General features: G+C 42.5%; 1 protein-coding gene across 3 annotated transcripts; it reads right to left on the bottom strand.

Moving 5' to 3' along the window:
• Positions 1-237: 237 nt before the first annotated feature.
• On the bottom strand, positions 238-26,144 carry si:ch211-22i13.2 (uncharacterized protein LOC553945 homolog). Of its 3 annotated transcripts, none has more exons than XM_059985895.1 (7): positions 25,978-26,144; positions 15,095-15,179; positions 8,147-8,287; positions 4,794-4,849; positions 4,582-4,656; positions 2,133-2,225; positions 238-495 (listed from the first exon to the last, which is right to left on the bottom strand). In XM_059985895.1, exons 2-7 carry the CDS (start codon positions 15,171-15,173, stop codon positions 445-447), a joined length of 495 nt encoding a protein of 164 aa, XP_059841878.1. In that variant the 5' UTR covers positions 15,174-15,179; positions 25,978-26,144; the 3' UTR covers positions 238-444. The 3 variants fall into 3 exon arrangements, with proteins under 3 accessions (XP_059841878.1, XP_059841877.1, XP_059841876.1); XM_059985894.1 differs by lacking the exon at positions 25,978-26,144 and adding an exon at positions 15,947-16,080; XM_059985893.1 differs by lacking the exon at positions 25,978-26,144 and adding an exon at positions 15,780-15,919.
• Between the last annotated feature and the right edge of the window lie 62 nt (positions 26,145-26,206).

A 26,206-nucleotide genomic window follows, 5' to 3' on the forward strand; every position in this document is an offset into this window, starting at 1 on the left:
CATTAAAAAAATATCCAGTGCCTCTATCATTGACCTTTTATTAATGTGCCTTGTATTTTTTTTCAGAAACTTTGAATGTATATAATTTTGTAAAATTTGCCTGAATAAAATTCTGAAGAGTCAATTCTTCCCAACTAGGCAATTTTCTAAGCAATGAAACAATTTGAGCTTTCTTAAGAACTTTTTTCCAAATGGCTACTTTGGTAATAGAATGATAAATATCCTGAAGGATACCAGTCTTGTTTAGATTGTTTTATCTTAATTGTTTCAAAATCATACAGTCAGATTTCAACCTTTATCGCTGGAATATAAGTCTCCTCCATTCACTTATGAAGGGGTTTTCCCTGAGCTGAGCAAGCACACATTGGTCTTCAGTAACAAAGTCCATGCTGTTTACAGAGCCTTCATTTCACGGTTTAGAAATCCCACTGATGCAAATCTTCTCTACATAGCAGAGTTCAAGAACTGAAGGAGTTCAGCTCGATTTCGGTCTCGCTGTGGAAAGGGAAAAAAGATAATCAGTCCTAATAGTTTAAATGGATCTGTTAAGAGACAAAAGGAATAATTTCATTGTTAACTTTAGTTGGAGAATTTCAAAGTTCAAAGCTCAAAGTACATTATCAAAGTTGACAACCTTGAAATTTGTCTTTTTGCAGGCAGCAACAAAAACAAAGAAACCCCAGAGAACTCATTAAAAAAGTCACCCAATATAACCATGGAACAATTACAGCATGGAAACAGGCCATCTTGGCCCTTCTAGTCCGTGCCGAATGCTTACTCTCACCTAGTCCCACTGACCTGCACTCAGCCCATAACCCTCCATTCTTTTCCAGTCCATATACCTATCCAATTTTACTTTAAATGACAATATCGAACCTGCCTCTACCACTTCTACTGGAAGCTCATTCCACACAGCTACCACTCTCTGAGTAAAGAAATTCCCCCTCATGTTACCCTTAAACTTTTGCCTCCTAACTCTCAACTCATGTCCTCTTGTTTGAATCTGCCTTACTCTCAATGGAAAAAGCCTATCAACGTCAACTCTATCTATCCCTCTCAAAATTTTAAATACCTCTATCAAGTCCCCACTCAACCTTCTATGCTCCAAAGAATAAAGACCTAACTTGTTCAATCTTTCCCTGTAACTTATGTGCTGAAACCCAGGTAACATTCTAGTAAATCTTCTCTGTACTCTCTCTATTTTGTTGGCATCTTCCTATAATTCAGTGACCAGAACTGTACACAATAAATGTGCAGAAAAAAAGAACAAGTCATGCAAACGATAAAAGGCAAACAAATAACATTCAGAACTAAAGTTCATGAAAGACAGTTCACAGCCAAGAAACCAGTTCATCACTGTAGCCGGTTCAGGAGCCTGTTAGTTGCAGGCCACAGCCTCAGTTTAGCGGAGTGAGTAAACCTCATGGAGCCTAACATCAACCGTCCTTCACCTCTGTCCCCAACACTCAATCTTTGCAATCTGGCACAGCACTTAAATCAGCCAAGAGTCTTCGCCTTGCCACTTTGACTTGGCCCCAAGTCTGCTCTAGTAGTGGCCAAAACTTAGCTTGTTCCTCGCTCTTGGGTTCCGCTGCTTTGATTCGGCCCAAACCCGTCACGTCGTCACAACCGTAATGCTCCTTCGAGACTCATTAAATTCACTGAGTCCCGCCCAGAACATTGCAAAAGTGCCAGGTCGTTCAGGTGGCTCAAAAGCACAACTCCAAAAGGGAAATTACAGACTATTGACTGCAGTGATCATTGTCCAGAAAAAGTATGATTAATAGAGTAGTTAGATTTGTTTGCTGCCAGTAAAGTATTGCTGTGTTTTACCAGCGCCATCTCAAAAATCTGCAAATATCAACAGAGCTTCACAGAAGAATAGCAATTGCTTAGAAGAATATGTTCAAAACTATAGTCAGGAATGCCAAAAATAAAAAAACAACAAAGGTTCAAATAGGTGCCTTCAACAGATCTGTCTGATGACTGTGGAAAACAATTGAGACCAGTTGGAATTCCCGGCAGTGAGATTTAAAAATCTAGACACACATCTGTTAAGGTGCAGTGCAGTGCTTTACAGATAGTGTTCTTTCACGTTACTCCAATTTAAAGGGTAAAACAAAGTAACATACCTCCTTATCACCTCTGGTCTTTTTAACTTTCATTTTTATCCTCTTTCCTGTAATCATGCTATATTTATCACTTTTGTCTCGGTCTTTCAGAAACTGTAATGAGAACAATATTTATAACCACAAAGCTGCAGGCCGAAAATAAACAATGCACAGATTGCCCTCCTGTGTTCATAGAAGGATCTGCAAATCGCTGGAATTCTTACTTTTGAATTTCTAAAATGGCTACAAATCCTCATGAATTTTAATTTCATGATTCCTCCTTGGACCTCATTTCTGCTCCCACCAACCAGTTCACTTCTTTTGGCCCGTTCCCTTGTCACTGCAGGCTTGTGTCATTTGTCTGTTCACCTCTTCCCTTCTCACCAAGCAGAGATCAGGTCAGTCTTTCCAGATACTCTTGCACTTCTCACTCCACTTTCCTCCCTTCAGTGGTATTCTCTACAGTGCAGAACCCAAACATAAACTGGGTATCTGCTTTGTGTAACGCCTGAACTTAGTCTGCGGGACTACCCCGAACTTCCGTTGGTACTTCATCCTCATTGCACTCAGAGCTATTGGTTTGTGGCCTCCTGCACTGTTACAATGAAGTGCAATATGAACTAGAGGAATGGAACATAATTGTTCAACTGGGCATGTTGCAGGCTTTCAGACTCAATAAAGAATTCAACAACTTTAAGAAATACAATTTCACTCTCTGGATCAGTTACTGTCTGTGATGATGCCTCAGCCTTTGCATTTTCTGTCTCTTTTTCTCTCAAAGTGAAGCACTTGCCCAACCAGTCCTGCCAGGCATGGCTCCTTCACATCTCCTACATTCTTTTGTCTATGTTTCCACTCTCTAACTGCTCCCTTTCACTCATTGCGCTAATAACCTTGCTTACAATTTATCCCTGTGATCAGACCAGTTTTACCCTATCAGAGGAAATCACCCCCTCCCCACAGCTTAATGAACTTCTTTCTTACCTTTCTAGTTCCAGCAAAGGGCTGTCAACCTGAAATGATAACTTTCCATGAAATGCTGCCTGCCCTGTTGAGCATTTCCAGCAGTCTGCATGCAACACACAAAATGATGGAGGAACTCAGCAGACCAGGCAGCAGCTACGGACAAGAGTAAGCAGTTGACATTTGCGCTAAGACCCTTCATCAGGACTCAGCAGCCGGTAGTTTTGTTTTAGATTTTCAGCATCTGCAGTTTTCTCAATTTTTAATCAGGCACTTCACAACTGATCTACCTCTACTCAGTCCTGACGAAAGGTCTCGGCCCGAAATGTTGACAGCGTTTCTCCCTGTAGATGCTGCCTGGCCTGCTGTGTTCCACCAGCATTTTGTGTGTGTATTGCTTGAATTTCCAGCATCTGCTGATTTCCTCATGTTTGCCTCTACTTCATGTCTGATCTACCAATCACATTCCTGGCTTGCCTTAAAGTATGAACCTTTAATTCAACTACAGCCACACTGATAAGCCCAGAATTCATTCCCCATCTCTGAAATAGCATCTCTTTGGTGGGGGGCGGGGGTCGTGCGGGGTAAAAATGTCAGGTACTACAGGACATGCATTTAAAATGAGAGGGTAAGTTTTCTATTCTCCTCACAGAGAACAGGTGGTGTCTGGAATGGGTTGACAAGGGTAGTGGTGAAAGCAGGTATGCGAGTGACCCATTAGGGATCATTAAAACATGGATTATGTGCAGGCAGAAGAGAGTCACTTTAATTCGGCATTATTTCTCACAGATATTGTGAGTTGAAGGATCGGTTCTTATCACGCATGGTTCTAACTTCTAGCAAATTCACATAATTTGATGCCTCTGAATAGGCAAAGATTAATCATCGATAGTCAGTATGAAGATGTTAACAGACAGTTGTGCCTAACCATTTGATTCAGGACTTTTGGGGGGGGGGCAGGGAGACAAACAAAGAGGGCTGTCTGGCTGCTGTAGTTGGTGTGGATTTCAGCAAAAGATTTGACAAGATCTCACATGACAGGATAGTGACAACTGCTGGATCTGAGGAAGAGTGGCACACTGAATCCAAAAGTGGCTCAGTGGCAAGAAGCCAAGGTAATGTTTGTGTTATGGCCGGTAGACCCGTACATTTTGGACCCTCTGTTGCAACATTTTCCAGGACCCTATCATTTACAGTGCAAGTTCTGCTCTAATTTAACCTATCAAAATGGAAACTGTAGATCTAACGCCTCAGCCTCTTTAAAATGCTCTCTCTGTTTTATTTTTCACATGCACGTAGGAGGGGACTATATTGAAAAATAAGTGTGTTACAATTTCTAAAATTGACTCCTTCTACCTTAGGCCACAAACCTATCAATCACTCCTCGTAGTTACTGGGAATTGTATTCAAATTTTACACCTTACCAACATTCTGTTTCAAGGAAGAGAATTGTCTGTTGTGGCTTCATTCAAAATGCTTTAGATTTACCAGCTGAGTCTTGAATTACCTTAGAAATCTGGACAGGCCCTGAACATGCATTCTTTTTCCTCTTTCGCTTTTTCTTTTTTTCCTTTTTGCCTCGCTAAAAAGAAGCAAATTATAAATAATACTGCAAGAACTTTTTAATGGATTCAATAACAGACTATCAACAGTTATGTTTCAAAATACTGTATTTTCCTTATAAATATCTTATTTCAAATGAAAAATAAAAATCTTCACCTTTTTGTGTTGTTTTTCTTTCTTCCTTTTTTTAATTTTTGACTTTTTCTGGGATTCTGTCAAAGCAGTTACAGGATCAGACACGAGTAATGTGTGGTAAATTTTGCTCAATATTTAAACATACCACCCTCTTAGGAGAAAACTGCTTGAAATAGCATGTGTTTTCTCCGTTTCCAAATAGGATTTATCAACTATTATTTTCCAATTTTTTTAAAGCAACATACCAATCTTCCAGAGAGAATATTGACAGTTATCAACAATAATAATTAAATGCTTCTTTAAGCATTTTGATTTCTCATCAAATGCTTCACAGAAATTTTTTGCAAAAAAGCATGCAGAAGTGTGGACAATTGTGTAGTTTTGTTAAATCATATTCAGAGATCCGTGGTTACATTTTGTACAATTTTATGGAAGTACATTAATAAGCAAAGCTCCTAAATGCTAAAAGCTACAAAATGCACATTCTGGGAGATAGGTTGGATTTATGAACTTGTTAGTTTCAGTGCAATCTAGTTTAATCTTTAGGTTAAATGCAATAGTTTCACAAAAATCCTCAAGACAGACATCATAATCATCTGCATTTTTCTTTTGAATTATACTTTTTCACATCTATATGAGAGCAAATCAGAAGGCATGGGGTGCTGCCTTCAGATTGGGGGATAAGACAGCTCTCAGGTCAGCAAGAGTTGTGTTTCCTGCATCATCAGGAAGGCAAAACAGGATTATTCAGAGAATATACAGACACAGAGACACGAGCAGCACGTGGGAGGACATTCAGTCCATCCTGAACGTTATCAACTGTGACGCTTCTCTCCCTTATAGGCTAAATGTCTTTATGCTTGGTTTGATGCATGGAATGATGTGCTGGTGAGGAAGGCTCCCCACCCCTCGAGGAGCAGACACTATCTGGTCACAGCTGATGTTAAGAAGACCCTAGCTAGGGTCAACCCACATAAAGCTGCAGGGCCTGATAACATACCTGGTTTGGTGCTGAGGCACTGTGCAGCCGAGCTAATTCAGGTTCTAACAGACATCTTCAGGAATAGTCCACTGTGTCCTCAGGCCTCAAGGTGGCTACCATCATCCCGCTGCCCAAGAAGTGACAGTAACCTGCCTCAATGGCTACCGTCCAGTGCCACCAACCTCAACAATAATTAAGTGTTTTGAGTGACTGGTCATGGGTTGCATTAAATCCCATCTGCTACACTGGACCCTTTCCAGTTTGCTTATCACTCAAGTTGGCCCACTGATGATGCCATAGCCTCTGCACTCCACTACATCCTGTCCCACCGGGAAAATGGTGCCTCATAGGCCAGAGTGCTGTTTATTCAGCTCAGTGTTTAATATGATCCTCCCTCAGAAGCTAGTGGGTAAACTGTCTTCGTTGGGTCTCGACACCTTACTCTGAAACTGAATCCTTGACGGAAAGACGACAGTCAGTCCGTGTTGACAGGAACATCTCTAGCTGTATCACGCTGAGCACTGGCGTTCTCCACGGCTACGCTCTCAACCAACTGCTGATGCATGACTGCTAGATTTAGTTCAAATCGAATCGCCAAGTTTGCTATTGACACATAGGCGGTTGGCTTCATCAGCAATGACGAGGTGGCATACAGAGAGGAGGAAGAGCAGCTGGTAGGATGGTGCGAGCTCAACATGGACGAAAGAGATGATTGTGGATCTTAGGAAGGTGCAGGCTAACCTCTCCTCAGTGCACATACCTGACTCCTCTGTGGAGAGAGTTAGGAGCATCAAGTTCATGGGAGTGCTCCGAACAGACAATCTCACCTGGTCTCTCTCTCTTTGGTCAAGAAAACACAGCAGGATTTACACTTTGAGGAGATTGAGGTGAATGAGGTCTTCTTTCCACCCCCCCCCCTTCCATTTCAACCAATAGTTACAAGAGCATCATTGAGAGTGTCCTGACCAGCTGCATCATTGTCTGGTATGGAATTGCAAGGTATCTGTCTGCAAATCCCTGCAAAGGATTGCAAACAGTGCTGAGAGGATCATCCAGGTCCCTTTTCCACCCTTCAGCAATACTGCTTATTCAAGGTTCTTAGCATTGTGAATCCCTCCCATCCATCCAACAATCCACTATAAGGCACGAGGCTCCGCAGCATTAGGACAAGGATTGTTAGGATGGGAAACAGCTTCTTTTTCCAGGCTGTAACACGACTGAACTTGCCGACACTCAGGTCCCATCAAGTATAAAGTGCCAGCAGCGTTATACTGTTTCCTTTTTAAACATATTAAATATGCACCTTAATAGATGTTAATTTATTAGTGGTAATATTACTTTTTGTATTGTGTGTGTGAGTTATATGTGATGTGTTGTGCACCTTGGTCCAGAGGAATGCTGTTTCGTTTGGTGGTATACATGTGTATGGTTCAATGACAATAAGCTGAATTTGAACTTTACAGGAGCTCTGTTCCTTTTACCTCACTCTTTCAAGTTCTCTTTTCCTTTAATTTACACTTCTACATACTATGCCACCTCCTAGCACCATTGTTTAAGAGTCCACTTGATTGAATAAAAATAAATCCACTTGTTGCTGCTTTAGTAACACTGCATCAATACACATGAACCTATCATCTGAAGTTTTATGTTTAGCTAATTTAACATTTATCTTGTATGATATTTAACGTGATATTGAATTGTAGATAAGGGAAGTGACATTAGTATCCATGTGCATAAATCTTTTTCAATAACTTCTGTTACTTTAATATATGGTAAAACAATGTTTTGGTTTTTGGGTTTATAAGCAGAAAATAGAAATTTAAAAAAAAACAGGCTGTTTATCAACTACAGTACGATGTTCAATTCTGAGCAAAGACATTAGAGAAGGGGAGGTTTACCAAGATATTATCAGGGAAGCATAGTCTCAAGATAAGGAATCATCCATTTAAAACCAAGATGAAGAAGATTTTTGTTTTAACTAGAAGGGGTTATAAAACTAAGGAATTCTCAAGTCAAAAGGCATTGCATGCTCAATAGCCAAAAAAAATTACAGACAGAAATCAAAATAATTTTGGGGGATTATGAGATATGAGATATGAGATTGCCAGCACAGCAGAGATGGTTTAGATGTTCTGTGTATATCTTAAATGGGGGAACAGCTACAGATTTGAAGTAAAATAAAACACCAGAAAGACTCAGCAGACCAGGCAGTGCCTTTGGAAAGAGAGACAGGATTAATGATTCAAGTCAAGAACACTTTGGTCAAACTGGGTAGGGGGAACATTAGTTAAGTTGCCAGGGGCTGGGGGTTGTGGATGTATGTTGTGAATAGCACCAAGCTCAAAGCTGCTGTGATTAAATTTTAGCTTCTATTGATGTTTTGCATATTCACCTCTACTGCTCGATCTGCTTCGACTTCTTGAAGATGAGGACGATGAAGATGATGAATTTGATGATGATGATGAAGACGATGAAGTTGAAGTCACGGAAGAAGATCTACTTCTACTCCGTTTTCTTTTTCTTTTAGCTTTTCCTTCATAAAAGATAAACAGCATATTTGGAACAGTAAATACTATTATAGGAACACAATTAATCATTCTTTCTTTGTATTATCATCTCAATAGCTCAAATCACTAGCAATATAACTTCTAAGATTTAAGTGTTCCTATATTTTAATTTAACTTCATGGCTGGATACTATTGCCTAACCACACCACCATCTTCATCCATTAACACTTGACTAACTGAGATGAATTATCTGAGATGTTCAGAACAGCAAGCCTTCATACAGTATTATAGAATGTGATAGTACTGGGTTTGCTGACTGCAAAATTCTGAACTCAAATAAAGACCTTAAGCCTTATCTGATATAAATAGCTATGGGTACCCTCGATAAAGGGAGATTCTACTGCAGGCACCTAATTGGCAAAGGCTAGATCACTTCTCTGTTTATCCTCCACAGTGCACTTAGCTGCCAACACCCACTATTTGACTGGGTGCTTCTTCACTACCAAGGAGTTACCTTCAGCTAACAAAGTAGTTTAAACACAGTTCAAAATAAAAAACACAAAATGCTGGCAGAACTCAGCAGGCCAGACAGCATCTACGGGAGGATGTAATAACGACGTTTCAGGCCGAAACTCTTCATCAGGAGTGAAGTAACATGGGATGGTCGAGGGGGGATAAGAAGTGGGGGGAGGGATAAAGTAGAGAGCTGGGAAGTGATAGGCTGGAGGGAAATGGGCTGGGGGAAGGTGGAGAATTATGGGAAATAAAAGAGAAAGAAACGTATGGCTGGGGGGAGAGATTATAGTGGGGGGGGGGGGTGGGAAGAGAGAAAGAGAACCAGACCAAAATAATAGACAGGGATGGGGTAAGGGTGGGGGGCAGGGAGACCCATTGACTCTGCTTGCTCCTGCCCCACTGAACTCATTTCTGCCTATCTCGACTCTGTTTTATCTCCCCTTGTTCAATCCCTTCCCACCAATGTCCGTGATGCTTCCCATCTTCAAAGATTTCAAATTCCCTGGCCCCCACCGCCTTATTTTCACCATGGACGTCCAGTCCCTATATACCTCTGTCCCCCACCAGGAAGGTCTCCAAGCTCTCCATTTCTTCCTGGATTCCAGACCCAGCCAGTCACCCTCTACCACCACTCTTCTCCGCCTCGCGGAATTAGTCCTCACCCTTAACAATTTTGCCTTTGGCTCCTCCCACTTCCTCCAAACTAAAGGTGTAGCCATGGGCACCCGCATGGGTCCTAGCTGTGCCTGCCTTTTTGTCGGCCATGTGGAGCAATCTATGATCCAACCCTACACCGGTATCTGTTCTCCTCTTTTCTTGCGTTATATCGACGACTACATCGGTGCTGCTTCCTGCACGCATGCTGAACTCGTCGACTTCACTAACTTCGCCTCCAACTTTCACCCTGCCCTCAAATTCACCTGGTCTATTTCCAACACCTCCCTCCCCTTTCTCGATATTTCTGTTTCTATCTCGGGAGACAGCCTATCTACTGACATCTACTACAAACCTACTAACTCCCACAGCTACCTAGACTATTCCTCCTCCCACCCTGTCTCCTGCAAAAATGCTATCCCTTTCTCTCAATTCCTCCGCCTCCGCCGCATCTGCTCTCAGGGTGAGGCCTTTCATTCTAGGACAAAGGAGATGTCTTCCTTTTTTAAAGAAAGGGGCTTCCCTTCATCCACTATCAACTCTACCCTCCATTGCATCTCCCGTATTTCACACACCTCTGCCCTCACCCCATTCCTCTGCCAGCCCACCAGGGATAGAGTCCCCCAGGTCCTCACCTATCACCCTACCAGCCTACAAATCCAACGTATAATCCTCCGTAACTTCTGCCACCTCCTACGTGATCCCACCACCAACCACATCTTCCCCTCCCCCCACTCTCGGCTTTCCGCAGGGATTGCTCCCTACGCAACTCCCTTGTTCATTCATCCCCCCCCATCCCTCCCCACAGACCTCACTCTGGGCACTCATCCCTGCAAACGGAAGAAGTGCTACACCTGCCCCCACACTTCTTCCCTCACCACCATCCTAGGCCCCAGACAGTCCTTTCAGGTGAGGCACCACTTCACCTGCGAGTCAACTGGGGTGATATACTGTATCCGGTGCTCCTGATGTGGCCATTTATACATTGAGGAGACCCACCGCAGACTGGGAGACCATTTCGCTGAACACCGGCACCCGGTCCTCCAGCAGTGGCAGGATCTCCCTGTGGCCACACACTTCAATTCCACAGACCGCTCCCACTCCGACATGTCTGTCCATGGCCGCCTCTACCGTCAAGATGAGGCCACACGCAGGTTGATGGAGCAATACCTCATCTCCCGCCTGGGTCGCCTCCTTCCTGCCGGCATGAACATCCAACTCACTGACCTCCGTTGATTCCCCTGCTCCCCACCCTTACCCCAAGCCCTATCTATTATTTTCAACTGGTTCTCTCTCTCTCTTCCCCCCTTCACTATAATCTCTCCCCCCAGCCCTACCTTTCTTTCTCTTTTATTTCCCATAATTCTCCACCTTTCCCCTAGCCCAGCGGTCGGCAACCTTTACCAATGAAAGAGCCATTTGGACCCGTTTCCCACAGAAAAGAAAACACTGGGAGCCACAAAACCCGTTTGACATTTAAAATGAAATAACACTGCATACATTTTTTTTGCCTTTATGCTATGTATAAACAAACTATAATGTGTTGCATTTATGAAATCGATTAACTCCTGCAGAGAAAACGAAATTACATTTCTGCATGCAACAAAAACATTTTGAACTCTGAAAAAAAGACGTTGGGTTGAAGGTTACTTTTAAGTAAAATAATCAATGTCTATTTGAGTCCTTCTTGTATTTATGAAAAATGCCAAACTTAAATTGTCCGCCAGCAGCAAACCAAAAATAACGTCAGCCAGCTGTCAACCTGAAAAATAAAAGGACTATTTCACTGAACAATGAAAAAATATGAATATACGTAAAATAATAGGCAATTAAAATATTTATCATACTTGGTTAATGGGATTTCTGCTCCTGGACCTCAGTGCACAGCGTCTGCACATCAGGGCTGAATGACGTCACCTTCATCTTTACACAGGATCGCAAGCTGTCATCTGTGAGGCGTGCACGATGTTTGTTTTTAATAAAGTTCATGTTGGAGAACACCTGCTCACATACATATGTGGATCCAAAGATCGACAGGACTCCAAGCGCATACTTTTTAATGTTTACATAAATGTCGGGGATAGCATTCCATGTTTCGAACACAAGTTTGTCCGGTTAGGGAGGTTTTCAATATCACTCCATTCATGATTCTGAGCAAGAACGGCCTTCTGACGGGCAACATCTTCAAGGTCTGCTGTCAAGCGTCTAAACTTGGACATCCATATGTCATTGTTGGCTACGTCAGCCAGTTCCATCTCAAGATCAGGTTGACTCACCTGCCAATGCAGTCGTATTCAGTAGGGATGGATCGATGCTTAGGGGAGTGACCGGGAAGGATAATGTGTTTTTTACCTCTCTGAACTCAGAAACTTTTCCCAAACGATGTTTGCATTGCGATGATTGCAGAATGTAAATACTCCGAATTTATCATGTCGTTAACCTGTTTGAACTCTCTCAAATTGGGGAAGTGAGACAATGTGCCTTTCTGTAAATCTCCGGCAAGCACTGTCAACTTGTACTGGAATGCCAAAACATCCCCCAACATGTGCAGGGCTGTGCGTCCTTTCCCCTGAAGAGCTGTGTTCAGCGTGTTCAGGTGCGCTGTCATGTATACCATGAAGTGTAGCTTTTACAGGCACTCTGGCTGTTCCAGCTCAGGAAAGGTGAGACCTTTGCTGCCCAGGAAAGTTTTCACTTCTTCCAGACATGCGACAAAGCGTTTCAGCACCTCCCCTCTTGACAACCACCAGACTTTGTTGTGCAGCAGGAGATCAGAATATGCGCTTTCCAGCTCGTCCAGCAACAAACGGAATTGACGGTGATTTAAACTTTTTGCCATTATTTTATTGACAATTTGAATGACAACATCCATTACTTCTGTGCATTCCGGAGGAAACGTTTGAGCGCACAGTGCCTCTTGGTGCAATATGCAGTGAAAAGTCAGCAGCTTTCTGACCAGCAACTTCTGCAGTAAAGCCACAAATCCCTTGTGCGCTCCTGTCATACTTGCTGCCCCATCAGTAGCTACTGACACCAGGTGAGTGGTCTTTATTACTTTGGCTCTGAAACAATTCAAGGCAGCCTCACAGATGTCCTCCCCCCCGTGTTTGGCCTTCTAGAGGTATCAACTCAATCGTTTCTTCCTGTGGCCTGGCAGAGTTTACATACCGGCAGAACAGCGCTATTTGTTCAATATCACCTTTACCTTTAGACTCATTACAGGCAATTGAGTAGGCCACAGCTGAATTGATGTCTTTAATTTACTGTCTTGTGATGTGTTCTGCCTTTGACAGTCTTTGCAGAGAGGGGCATATCCCTGATTTTCTGCAAAATTTCACACTTGTTTTTAAAGTCCGTGAATAGATGTTCTGAAATCTTAATGAAAGATTCTTTTATATATTTACCATCTGTAAACTGCTTCCCGTGCCTGACTATTTCCTGACTGGCAACAAAACTAGCATATGTCGTTGATTTTCCAAACATCATCCACTTCTTGAAATGATTTTTGCTCAGATCAACCTTCCGCATCAGTTCCGAAATGGCTATTTTTCTCTCATCTCTATCCGGATATTTTTGAACAAATGCTGCGTGTTTATTCTGGAAATGTCTTGCGACTTTTGACTTTTTGTTGTTTGCTAGTTTCTCATTGCATATTAAGCAGTAAACCAGTCTCGTCAGCAGTGAAAGCAAATGAATCTGCCCACGTATCATTAAACGTTCTGTTTTCTTCAGTCACTTTTCTTTTTTTAGAATTCTCCATAGTTAGCCTACCTTGGATCGAAAAATTAAAGAAATCGCGCACTGGCGGGTGTCAGGCATTGGCAGTGGTGACGTATATTAATAGCGACAAAAAACACGTTTTATTTAGATTGTACAAGATCACCATAATCTTCAAATTTAGAATTACATTTCAAAAACTAACAAACTAAATACATTTTAATTAAATACTCATCATTTATTTTCCAAAGCCACAGGGAGCCGCAGCACAGAGATGAAAGAGCCGCGGGTTGCCGACCCCTGCCCTAGCCCATTTCCCTTCAGCCTATCACTTCCCAGCTCTCTACTTTATCCCTCCCCCCCCACTTCTTATCCCCCCCTCAACCATCCCATGTTACTTCACTCCTGATGAAGGGTTTCGGCCCGATACGTCGTTATTGCCTCCTCCCATAGATGCTGTCTGACCTGCGGAGTTCTGCCAGCATTTTGTGTTTTTTATTTATTCCCAGCATCTGCAGAATCACTCATGTTGCCTTTAAACACAGTTCAACTATTTTTAATAATACACACTTACATTTAAATAAAATGCTTAAAGCACATTTAAATATCACAAAGGATTTCCAAAACACAGGTACAATTCCTATAAGGTAAAAAGGTATACCAATGAGTTGTCTGTAGCAGAAATCAAAGTCTGAGGAATGAATTCCAGTTCACCCCATGTTTCTGTCACTCTTTTTGAGGTTTCTTGATCATTCCTAACAAGACTGACCACTCTTTTATATTAATACTGCTTTTTTGCCACTTGGTTGACTTCAGATATATTTTCACACCGTTCGTCTACAAGCCTCTGCAAATGTTTCTGGGGCTAGAGTGTGCAAACACCTAAAATTAATATTGTGAATGCTGAATCCGTGTTCACAGATTTTCCATCTATGGACAGATTAGCTATTTGATGTGCTGAATGACGGTATCCATCTGGACTACAAGCTTCCTTGAAATAACTTAGCTTGTGTTGACTGGTTTGAAACAGGCCAATTAATCTAACTTGAGCAATCAGTGGTGTATTGTGGGCCAGTGGTCTGTGCTCTATAGAGTGCTATTTATTTACAAAGTTGTCCTTTTAACTTCAGACTGATAATTACTTGCAATTTACATTAAGAACTGAAGAATGGTTCCCGTTTATGACAAGAATCTGAACAAATAATATTGGCTGGAAGTGTAACTTACTCAAAAACAACTCTTTGATCTTTAGAAGTTTCAGCTGCAATGTTAGAAAGCTGAACTTGGCAAAAAAAAAGGTTCCCCTGGCCCGGCACAGTGAATGTTCATCACAAGAATACGATAAGCTATTGGATAAGCCATGTGATGCGATTGAAATAAAGATTGTGCCTCAGCATCAATAAGAAAAATCAACAAGGTGTCGAAGTATATTTGAGTTGACAAAATTCTCCAAATGTATCACAGGATCACAAGCAAACAATTGATAACAATCCACAAAATGAGCTATTAGGAAATAAGGCAAAAAACTGGCACATTTCATTTTCAGATGGAAGCTCATCAACCGGAAGTATTAACAGCTTTACTCTCTCCACAAATGCTGCCTCCCCTGTAGAGTTTTTTTTTGCTTTTATTTGAGCTCAGTTTTTGGCGAATGGGAGAACTGATAATTGAGTTCTGTAATACCTGTTCCTATTGTTTTTAGTAAGTAAAACTCCAAAAGCTGTTGGAGGCTTCTGAGAACCAATGAGAGGGAATCCTGCAAAGCTAAGTTATTCTGCTTTAAGGTTTTAACACCACAAGCAACACACTCCCCTTTTTAATTAACGGTAGGTGAATCTGTCATTTTATTTAAATGGGCCAGGTATTTATGAAATTACACTTAAATGGTTCAAGTAATTCCATTGTTCTTTATATAATCATAATTGACTATAAAACTTAAACAGTACCTGTCTCTCTTTTCTGGTCCACTGTAGATGTGCTTGGGTTCTGCCTCATCTTTATACCCCTCTCATTTCGATCTTCCATGATATACTGCGAAATTTACATTCCATAAAAAAAATTCAAATAACTTGCAGCTTCATAATTTGAACGTTAAACGCAGTTTGCACAATTACAGCTGTAGCAAGCAGAATTCTGTGCGGATTCGGTTATTAAATAGCCTGTGAAACAGACTAAATAGATAATTTCAACGGGGCCAAGGTCACATGAATGAAGAAGCTGGAATACTGAAGTATGATCACGATTATACTTAGTATACTGTGAAGATGTGCTTTTATAACATGGGCTCTGTACTTTATCTACCATGGATATCTTTGATACAGCCAGTTCCCAGCGTCACTGACCGGTTAACTGGAGCTGGACGCCGTTGGGGAGACATTTCAGCCTTGCGGGAATAGATGCCATGAGACCACAAGCTCGACTAGCGTCCCAGACCAAACCAGAGGCCGTGGCTCTGTCTCGGGCCTACCGCGGATCCCCGAGCACCCGGGCCGGAATCGAACCCGCCGTGTTGACGCCTGGATCCGAGGGAGTAACACGGTCCCCCCGACCCCGCCGCCGCCCGGTTCCTGATGCGCACCGGACACTGTCCCCCTCGTCCCGGTTACTGCCCCCTTCCCCGTCCCTTCCTACCGGCCGCCGCGGCTCTTCAGCCGTCCGATCCGCCAGACACCGCACACTAGGCGGCGGTCGCACCGTCTGTCAGCCGCCCGGAAGCGGCGGGGAGCCCGTTCCCCAGCAAGCGGAGTCGGCTCTCGGTGCAGGCACCGTTTGCAATTACAGCTAAAGGCTCGATGTACCTTCAGATAAATTGTCAGCTGCTTGTTGTTACGCGACTCCAGCAGAGACTTTCATTTCATTGTTATCGGAGGAGCACTGATGATGGGAGAGGAGTTCTGCTGGAAGGGTAAGTTGTATTTTGTACCGAATAGAGCTGTGTTTAAAAACCGCTTATCCAAAAGTATCTAAATAATTGGATATTGGATCAAATTTTTGGGTGGTGGGGTACAAAGACGTTAAAATAATACACGACGAAAACTTCTCAGAAGTGCAGTTTATGTCCAGGGTATTTCCATTGGGTTTATCTATTCATGCATTTTAAAAAGTGCCGGTGAGGAAGGGCGAGGCAAAAGTGAATGCAAGGGATTACAGGAGATGAGCAAATGAGATGATGAAGTAGAACAGGAAACACTGGGCATTTTGATGTTAGTAGGAGTTTTGGAATTTTAGTATCACGGATGTAAACTTCATCCTAATAAAGTTCAAAGTAAATCTATTATCAAAGTACATATATGTCACTATACTACCCTGAGATTCATTTTCTTGTGGGCATACTCAATAAATAACCATAATAGAATCAATGAAAGACCGCACCAAATGAGCATACCTCCAGTGTGTGAAAGACAACCTATTGTGCAAATACAAAAAGAAAGAGATATTAATAAATAAATAAATAAGCAATAAATATCAAGAACATGAGATGATGAGCCCTTGAAAGTGAGTCCATAGGTTGTGAGAACATTCCAATGATGGGGCAAGAAAAGTTGTGTGAAGTTATCTTCTTTGGTTCAAGATCCAAGTATTTAGGCTCTTTCAGAGTAGTCACAATACTGAGGATGCTGAAAACCTGAAATTAAAAATAGAAAGTGTTTGAAGTATTCAGTAGGCTAGGTCACATCTGCATTGAATGAAGTATTTAAGGAAAAATTAGCTCAATTTGTGCATGGCATTTCATTTCAAGAGGACTAGAATATAAAAGTAAGGATGTAAAGTTGAGGCTTTATAAAACACTGGTGAGGCCTCATTTGGAGTTCTGAGAGCAGTTTTATCCAAGAAAGGATGTGCTAATATTGGAGAACGTTCAAAGGAAGTTTGCGAAACTGGTTACAGGAATGAGAGGCTTGTCACTTGATGGTTCTGGTCCGGTACTGGCTGGAATTCAGAAGAATGAGGGGTGACCTCATTGAATCCTATCGAATGTTGAAAGGCTTCGGTAGAGTAGATGCTTCCTATGGTAGAGGTAAGTTTAAAAGCAGAAAGGCACAGCCTCAGAATAGAGGGGTATCCTTTTAGAACGGAGATGAGGAAGAATTTCTGTAGCCAAAGGGTGGTCAATCTGTGGCATTTATTGCCTCAGGCAGCTGTAGAGGCCAAGTCTTTAGTTATATTTAAGGCAGAGGTTGATTGGTTTTTGATTAATCAAGGCATAGAGTGATAAGGGGAGAAAGCAGGAGATTGGGGCTGGGAGGGAAACTTTCCCACATGATGAAATAGTGGCGCAGACTCAATGGGTCAAATATGCCATATCTCAAGCTCATTTGTTTTTCTGCATTGAAATCTGAAGATAGTAGGACAGACAAGAATGAAATAATTAAGTAAAAAGCTACAATTAAAATGTAATATTAGTAGTGAATTAATTATTATCTCTTGCTATAGAAATGCGAGATAAAGATAAAAACTGTGTTAAGTGTACATAAGGTCCTAGAACTTCTGTCTTGTTAACTGTATAATTAAACTCTAGGAAGTTGATAATGCATCAAAAATAGAAAAACCCAGACTGGAAAAGTTAATGTGAATTCAGACAAATGAATACACTTGGAAAGGCGCCGACTTCTGATAGTGCATTGGAATTGTGTTAAATGATGAAAAGAGAAACAAGTCAGCTAACAACATGAGTTTTAATTAAGTGAACAAATCATTTAACTCTACTTGCCAAATTTAAAATTGACTGAAAAAAAAACAAAGCCATCAAGCTTATCTATAAGAAACTCAACAGCTTCAAAAGTTTAACAAAAGGAAATAAATACAGTATGGAAAAATTGTCATAAGTAAATGTTATACCTTGAAATGGCCACCAGAGGGAGGCAGAGATCAGATAGCCAACCCCTTGGTCCCTTTCCTTAGGCTAATTATTAGTTAATTGTTATCATCTGTACTGTGTTCACAGCCCGACACAAGTACTTTGTCCCCTCTTTCTTTGCTCACTCTTGGAACAATCTTTGATAAGAGAAGTGTTGCCTTTTATTTTTTTTTAGGAATCTTTAGTTTCTGAAGCACTAGTTAATGTTCTTTTTTAATTTTGATTTTGATTTGCCTGTGAGTTTTTTGGATCCTCTGCCTGTACTTTGTCTGCTAAGGAATCCAATAAAGCTTCGTTGGATTTTTTCCTCCAATTTTGTGTGACCTTTCTTTGCAGTGGGGTTCTCCACTATTCTGCGTGAGAGAAGTTACATAGTCAGCTGTGACATTAAAACTGGAGTAGCTCTGTGTTACTGTTGCTGAGCAGGGATCCTTTCTTGGCACACATCAAGGACAACTTCCGCAGCCTATGGATGCTGTTAAGCAAGTTGCTGAGACTCTTCAGCCATTACACGCATGCGTTCTTTGTCCCAGTGTGACTCCATGTCTGCTAGCTCTGCCTCCTGGGACAGTGCCACCTGCATATGTGCCAGCCAAAGAACTCAAGATCCCAGATCCCCAGTGGTAGGGCAACCTAATGCCCTTGTCTTTGAGCTCCAGCCCTCAGACCTGCAGTCTGATAAACTCAGGATCACCTACATTATTCTGCTGTCTGACTGTACTCGATGGCCCCAGCAATCTCCAAACTGCAGTGATCTGAAGGTGTTCACAGACACCCTTAAACAAGTGGGCAAGGCGGTTGTTAGAACTGTGCCGGGAGCCTGATCTATTGCAATAGAATTCTGGCAGCTGAAAGCAAGTGGGATTCAGGGACACATCTCACCACCTTTCACCATGCCTTCTCTGAGGAAGTGAAGGACGAACACGCCAGTAGGGATTGGGGGGTCCCATCTCGATTAACAACTGTGTTTGTGAGAGAAGGAGAGAACACTCCAAGCCTGTGGTCACTGAGGTGACCGTCTCCTAAGCATGCCCGTTCTAAGCAACAGCCAGAAAATAACTGATGCAGTTAGGATGATCTCACCTGAAAACTGAGAGGGAGAGACACATGAAAAAGGGGTGTTGTCTTTATTGTCGAGTACTGCTTGTCTCCTGCCCTGTGATAGAAGTAAAAGCCAAAATCTCGTTAGGGACTGGGAGGACATTAGTGAGCAGAACGGCCCAACTTGAGATCCCCCACTCCTGTTTACTGTTACCAGGTACTTAGAATGACCCCAATGTGTGCTCAGGTGTAGCTGATATCGAATCAGCACAGAAGGTGTGCACTCCCTTAGAGTCCTGTCCCTTGGCCTGGAAAGTTCAAGCTATAGACAGCAAGCCCATCGCCTCTGGAGTAATCAAGTATAGAACGAAGCCTCTTCTTCTGACCGTAGGGAGAACCCACCTTGAATCAGTTTCTCTGTATCTCCTCAAGTCCTCTCGAGATCCTTTGATTCTTGGCTTTCCTCAGCTGTGGCTTCATATCACACAGTCTTCCCGGCCACTGGATCTCTTTGTTGGAGTCCTGCATACAGAATTCCTGTACCCCCAGTGGCTAGGGTGCACAAAGAAACAGCTGCAACACTTGAAGGGCTGGGTCCCTGTGACGCTCTTGACTGCTCGTCAGACCTTGTGCATTTGCCTCCTGAGCATCATGATCTGAGAGGGGTATTTAGTAAACATCGAGCTACTGAGTTGCCATCTCACAGACCATATGACTGTGCCATTGAACTGCTCCCCCTAGTGTTCATCCTATTCTGTCTCTACCCCAGAAACAATGGCCATGGATGAATGTATCCCGGAAGCTCTGGAAACTGGTTTAATTTGCCCTTCCACCTCACCAGCCAGTGCTGGAAGCTCCTTTGTTTCCAAGAAAGACAGTGGCCTTCGACCCTGTATTGACTATCGAGATCTCAATAATGTTACCCTTAAGGACCATTAACCTCCCACTGATGTCATCTGTGTTTCAGCTTCTGCAGAAATTCACTATTTTTACGATGCTCTGTCTGCATTCTGCCTACAATCTGATACATATCAGAGAAGGAAATGAATGGAAGTTAGCCTTTTGCAACCCTAGTGGCCACTAGGAATACTTCCTCATGCCATTGGAGTGTTAAACACCCCCGCAGTTTTTCAGGCCTTCGTAAATGATGTTCAGCGAGAGGTTTGTTTTTGTGCTTCTAGATGATATACCAATCTTTTGAGACGCTCTCCAGGGGCATATTCAGGATGTTTGGCAGGTCCTTCAGAAACTCTGTGAAAATCACCTCTTTGTGAAGCTTAAAAGATGTTCAAAGGTTCATCTATTATCAAAGTACACAACTCTGAAATTCTTCTCCAGGTAGTCAGGAAACCAAGAAAGAAAAAGAATGGCAGCACTATCATTAACCCCTCTCCCACACGAAATGCAATACGAGCATCTGCTTCCAAATCCTCCTCTCCGTGCGCGTAGAAACTTAGTGAATAAACCACAGCAAGGACTCAAAATCCCCCTCCCCCGCATAAAAGAGAGAAAGAACCAAAATATTTAAAAACCCCATAATACTGGGAAAAAAAAGTCCATAGCCCCAAATCCATATCCAAAATGTAGAAAGCCTCAGTAACCTTCTCTGGGCACGGACTTCTCTCTTCGGCGGCAGGGCCACCCCACCAGCAATCAGAAGGCTGGCAGCTGGCTCTCACCATTCTTCCAAATGCTCCTTCCTTGTTTATGTTGTCTCTCCAGAAGGCATGTAGATGGAGCCAGGGAAGGTTACAGCTGTCATCAAATGGCCACTGCCAAAGACCTTAAAGCAGGTGCAGAGGTTTCTCAGCTTTGCCAATTTCATTCACCATTTCAGTCGATTGCATCTCCACGCTGACCAAAGGCTCTCTGTCCTGTTTTCATTGGACGACTGAGGTGCAAACTTTGTTTGAAATAAAGGAGTGATTCACTTCAGCCCCAATACTGACTCACCAAAGCCCTGAACGGCCATTTATTGTTGAGGTAGATGCTACCTTTGTTGGTGTTGGAGCTGTTGTCACTTGGAGGTCTGTGACTGACAGTAAGGTTCACTCCTGTTCATTTTTTTCCAGTCAGATGCCTGTCCCTTGCTGAGAGGAACTATGATGCTGGAAAATGAGAGCTCTTTACAGTCAAACTAGCGTTAGAAGTGTGGTGCCACGGGTTGGAAAGTTCCTAGCACCCCTTTGTCGGTTCACAAAAATCTTGCCTATATCCAGGAGACTAAATGCTTGAATTAACACGTACAAAAGCTGGATGAACTCATCAGGTTGGGCAGCATCCATTGAAATGAGCAGTCAACGGATGCTGCCCGACCTGCTGAGTTCATCCAGCTTTTGTACGTGTTGATTTGACCACAGCTTCTGCAGGGTACTTTGTAAATGCCTGAATGCCTGGCAGGCTGGGTGGGCATTTTTTTTTACATGTTTTACTATCTCTTACAGACCAGGCTCGAAGAATGTGAAAGCCCTTTCCCACCAGTAAGAATCCTCTGAGCGGGACCTCTCTCCAGAGCCCATCATATCCAGAGGCAGCATTCTGGCTCCTGTTTGTGTTCCACTGAAGACATTGTCTGTGAGGCACAAGGCAGTGAACCCACCCCAGATGGGGTTCCAGTGGGATGTTTGTTTGTTCCGAGGTTCTCCAGTGGGTTCATGCTTCCTGTTCTGCTGGGCATCCTCGGGTGGGGAGGACTATGGAGATTATTCAAAGTTGCTTTTGATGGCCAGAGATGATGAGGGATATCCAATTATTTGTGAATTCCTGTTCTGCCTGTGCTCAACACAAATCTTCCGATCAGCACCCTGCAGGGCTTCCCATCCCACATATCTCCTGATCTCCTATGAATTTCATTACTGGCCTGCCAGCATCACAAGGAGCTGGTAGACCATTTTTATAAAGCTGCTCACTTCATTTGTCCTGCCAGCATCACAAGGAGCTGGTAGACCATTTTTATAAAGCTGCTCACTTCATTTGTCCTGCCAAAATTTCTCTCCACCAAAGAAACTGCTGATTTTTTGCTATAGAATGTTGTTTGGATTCACTGCATTCCAGTTGACATTGTGTCTGATCATGGCTCCCAGTTCATGTCCTGTTATTGGAAGACTTTCTGGTCTCTGTTTTGTTCTTCTATCAGTCTCTCTGCAGGTTTCTGCCGGCAGTCCAAAGGTCTGATGGAAAGGGTTAATCAGGACCTTGAGAAATATTTCTGCTGCTTTGTGTCCTCCCAGTTTTCCTCCTGAAGCCAGTGCTCGATCTGGGCAGAACCAGCACATAACACGCTTCGGAGCTCCTCCTTCAGCTTATTCCCATTTGAGTGCCAATTTGGATTTTAGCCCCCACTTTTCTATAGTCAGGAAGCAGAGGTTGGGGTTCCAACTGCAGAGAAGTTTGTTGCTCGATGCAGGAGGACCTGGAGAAGGACTGGGGTAGTTCTGAAGTGCACCTCAACCATCTCTAGAAGCAAGCCAACAGGAGGAGATTTGTTCACCCCTTAAAGACAGAGGATTTGGCCCTCAGCTAAGGACTTGCCTTTGCGAGCCGTGTTCAGAAAATCGGCTCTGAGATTTGTTGGGCCATTTAAGGTCATCAGACCAGTCAATCTTGTCACGTCCCAGCTGGCTCTGCCTAGGTCTATCAGAGTAAGTCTCGCTTTTCACCTCTCCCAGTGTCACCTCTCTTGTCTCCTCTCCAGTTCCCTTCTTGCCCCCCTTGCATTGTCCTGCTTCCACAGTGAGGAGGCTGCTTGACTCCTGAGGTCATGGTTACAGCCTTCACTACCTGGTTGACTGGGAGAAGCCGTTAGATCTGATTGCTGGCTGCATCTGGCGTGCCCAGTGAAAGCCATGTCTTGGTCAGTCATGGAATACAACAGGATCTCATTCCTCTCAGATACAGCAATCTTGCCTTCTGGTCCTCAGTTTTGTTCTCCAGCAACTGGACATTTGCCAACAAGATGCTGGGTAGAGAAGGCCTCTTCCTTTTACGTTTTGGCCCAGTTTGGATCCAAAAGCCACTCCCCCCCCCCCCCCCCGCCTTACTTCCGATGAGGGCAATGAACCTTTGTCCTCTTAAAGGTGCTATACCTACCTTGTCAATGAGTCCTTCAGATGATCATGAGATCTGAAGATCATTAAGTTGGTTTAAAAGTCCATTGCTTAGAGGGGAATTGTATGTTGTGAGAGTAATTTGGAAGAGGTACACTTAAAGGTATTTGGAACTATAGTTTGCAGTAGACAGATCATTGCCAAAGATCATCAGTGCCATCTTGCTGGACACATGGACACATAATTACCAAATTATATTCATACAACTGTTTGTGAAAAATGATAATAGTTGAATCCTAATGTATATGCCTCTTTAATTCTGATTTTATGCCTCTTATAAAAGAAACTAAATAGACTTTTGAAAAGGCATGAGCAAATAAATATTACAAGAACATTCTATCTACTTATATTTGGAGAATAAAACATTATTTTGTCTAAATGCAAGAGCAATAATAAACATTTGGGATATTTAACACTGGCTTAGAGAGTTGTCTGCTACCAAACATCTGAACTCAATGATCAATATGATGGTGAGATGCCTAGAATATTGAGAAAGGTCTGATTTTTGAAAATTACCTGTATATTGAGGAATTACCAGACTTTTATTTTGATCTAGTATTATTAAAATATGGGAAACTTGTATTTTACATAAATAGTTTATTGTGTTAGTAAGGCTGTTAGATATTGATATGCCTGATTGGAAAAGTATCTTAATGTATGATCTCCTCAATAATTGTTCAATCTGCAATCTTGTCTCATCATCCACATTCCTTTGCTGAAAGGTGTTGATTGATAGCAGACTGATAGGATTTAAGATATTAAAACACAAGACATTGGAAAGATCAGGCAGTATGGGCATCCAGTTTGAATACGCAAACATGAGGAAATCTGTAGATGCTGGAAATTCAAGTAACACACACAAAATGCTGGTGGAACACAGCAGGTCAGGCAACATCTGTAGGAAGAACTACAGTCGACGATTCGGGCCGAGACCCTTCGTCAGGACTTACTGAAAGAAGAGATAGTAAGACTATCTTATCATCTCATCTTTCAGTTAGTTCTGATAAAGGGTCTCGACCCGAAATATTGACTGTACTTCTTATAGATGCTGCCTGGCCTGCTGTGTTCCATCAGCATTTTGCGTGTGTTGATCCAATTTGAATTGCCATTCCAGGTGAGAACTGATTTCTAATGACTGAACCCAAAATTGTAGAAAAAAATAAAGAACGGATATACACAAGTCAGCATAAATGCAGAATACACTGTTGTGTTTGTAAAATAACTTAATGGATAAATCTGATTGGTCTTCGCACACGTTCAAAAATTTGTTCCCAGTCTACTGTTAGGCAGCCTGGAATTTTGATCTCTTGATGGGTGAGTTAATGACCATAAGATACAGAAGCAGAAGTAGGCCATTTGGCCCATCTATTCCCTCTGCCGTTTCATCACAGCTGATTCATTTTTCCCCTTAGCCCCCATCCCCTTGCATTTCCTCCCACCCCTCCCATAGTCCTTCATGCCCTGACCAGTCAAGGATCTATCAACCTCCGCCTTAAATATACGTAAAGACTTGGTCTCCACAGCTGCTTGTGGCAACAAATTCCACAGGTTTACCACTCTCTGGCTAAAGAAATTCCTCCTCATCTCCATTCTAAAAGGCTGCCTTCTAATTGAAGCTGCGTCTTCTGGTCTTAAACACTCCCTCCATAGGAAATATCCTCTCCACATCCGCTCTATCAAGGCCTATCACCATTTGCAAGGGTTCAATTAAGTCACCATTCTTCTAAATTCCAATGAAAACAGGTCCAGAGCCATCAAACGCTCTTCATGTGACAAGCTGTTTAATCCTGGAATCACTTTTGTGAACCTGATTTGAACATTCTCCAGTTTCAGCACCCAAAACTACTCTGAGTACTCCAAATGAGGCCTTACCACTGCTTTATAAAGTCTCAATATTGCATCCTTATTTTTGTATTCTAGTCCTCTAATGCAAATACCACATTTGCCTTCCTCACCAGAGACTCAACTTACAAATTAACCTTCAGAGAATCCTGCACAAGGACTCCCAAGTCACTTTGCGCCTTGGATTTTTGTATTTTCTCTCCATTTAGAAAATAGTCAATCCTTTCATTTCTTCTACCAAAATGCATGACTATACACTTCCCAACATTGTATTCCATCTGCCTCTTCTTTGCTATCATCAAAGCCATTGATATATAACGTAAAAAGAAATGTTCTTGACGCAGACTTGTGTGGAACACTACTAGTCACTGGCAGCCAACCAGAAAAGGCTCCCTTTATTTCCACTCTTTACTTCTTGCCAACCAGTTACTGCTTTATCCATGCTAATACCTTTCCTGTAATCTCATCGGCTCATGTTAAGCAGTCTCATGTGTGACACCTTCTGAAAATCCATGTACACAACATCAACCAATTCTCCCTTGTCTATCGTGCTTGTCATTTCTTCAAAGAATTCTAACAGATTTGTCAGGCAAGATTTTACTTTGAGAAAACCATGCTGACTATGGCCTTCAAGTACCTTGAAACCACATCCTTAATAATCAACTCCAACATCTTCCCAACCACTGAGGTCAGACTAACTGGCCTATAGTTTCCTTTCTTCTGTCTCTCTTCCTTCTTGAAGAGTGGAGAGACTTCGCAATTTTCCAGTCTTCCAGAACCATTCCAGAATCTAGTGATTCTTGAAAGGTCATTACTAGGGTGTAGATCATCTGGTCCAGGTGACTTATCTATCTTCTGACCTTACCATTTCCCAAACACCTTCTCACTAGTAAAGACAACTTCACACATTTCTGACCCCTGGTACTCTGGAACCTCCACCATACTGCTAGTGCCTACCACAGTGAAGACTGATGCAAAATACCTTAGTTCATCCGCCATTTCCTTGTCACTCATTACTAACTCTCCAACATCGTTTTCCAGCGGTTTCATGACTTCACATAGCTCAGCTGAAGGCTAATACTGGACGGGTCCATTCTCTGAAAAATCCTATCCACACACATCTGAACAAATTAAAGTGGATCAGTATCAGTATGTAAGGTCAAAGACTGAGCTCTTGTAGTCATGGGGACATTTATTGTTTCTCTGAAATC

Source organism: Hypanus sabinus, chromosome 12 (genome assembly GCF_030144855.1).
Source record: "Hypanus sabinus isolate sHypSab1 chromosome 12, sHypSab1.hap1, whole genome shotgun sequence".
NCBI classification, from domain to species: Eukaryota; Metazoa; Chordata; class Chondrichthyes; order Myliobatiformes; family Dasyatidae; genus Hypanus; species Hypanus sabinus.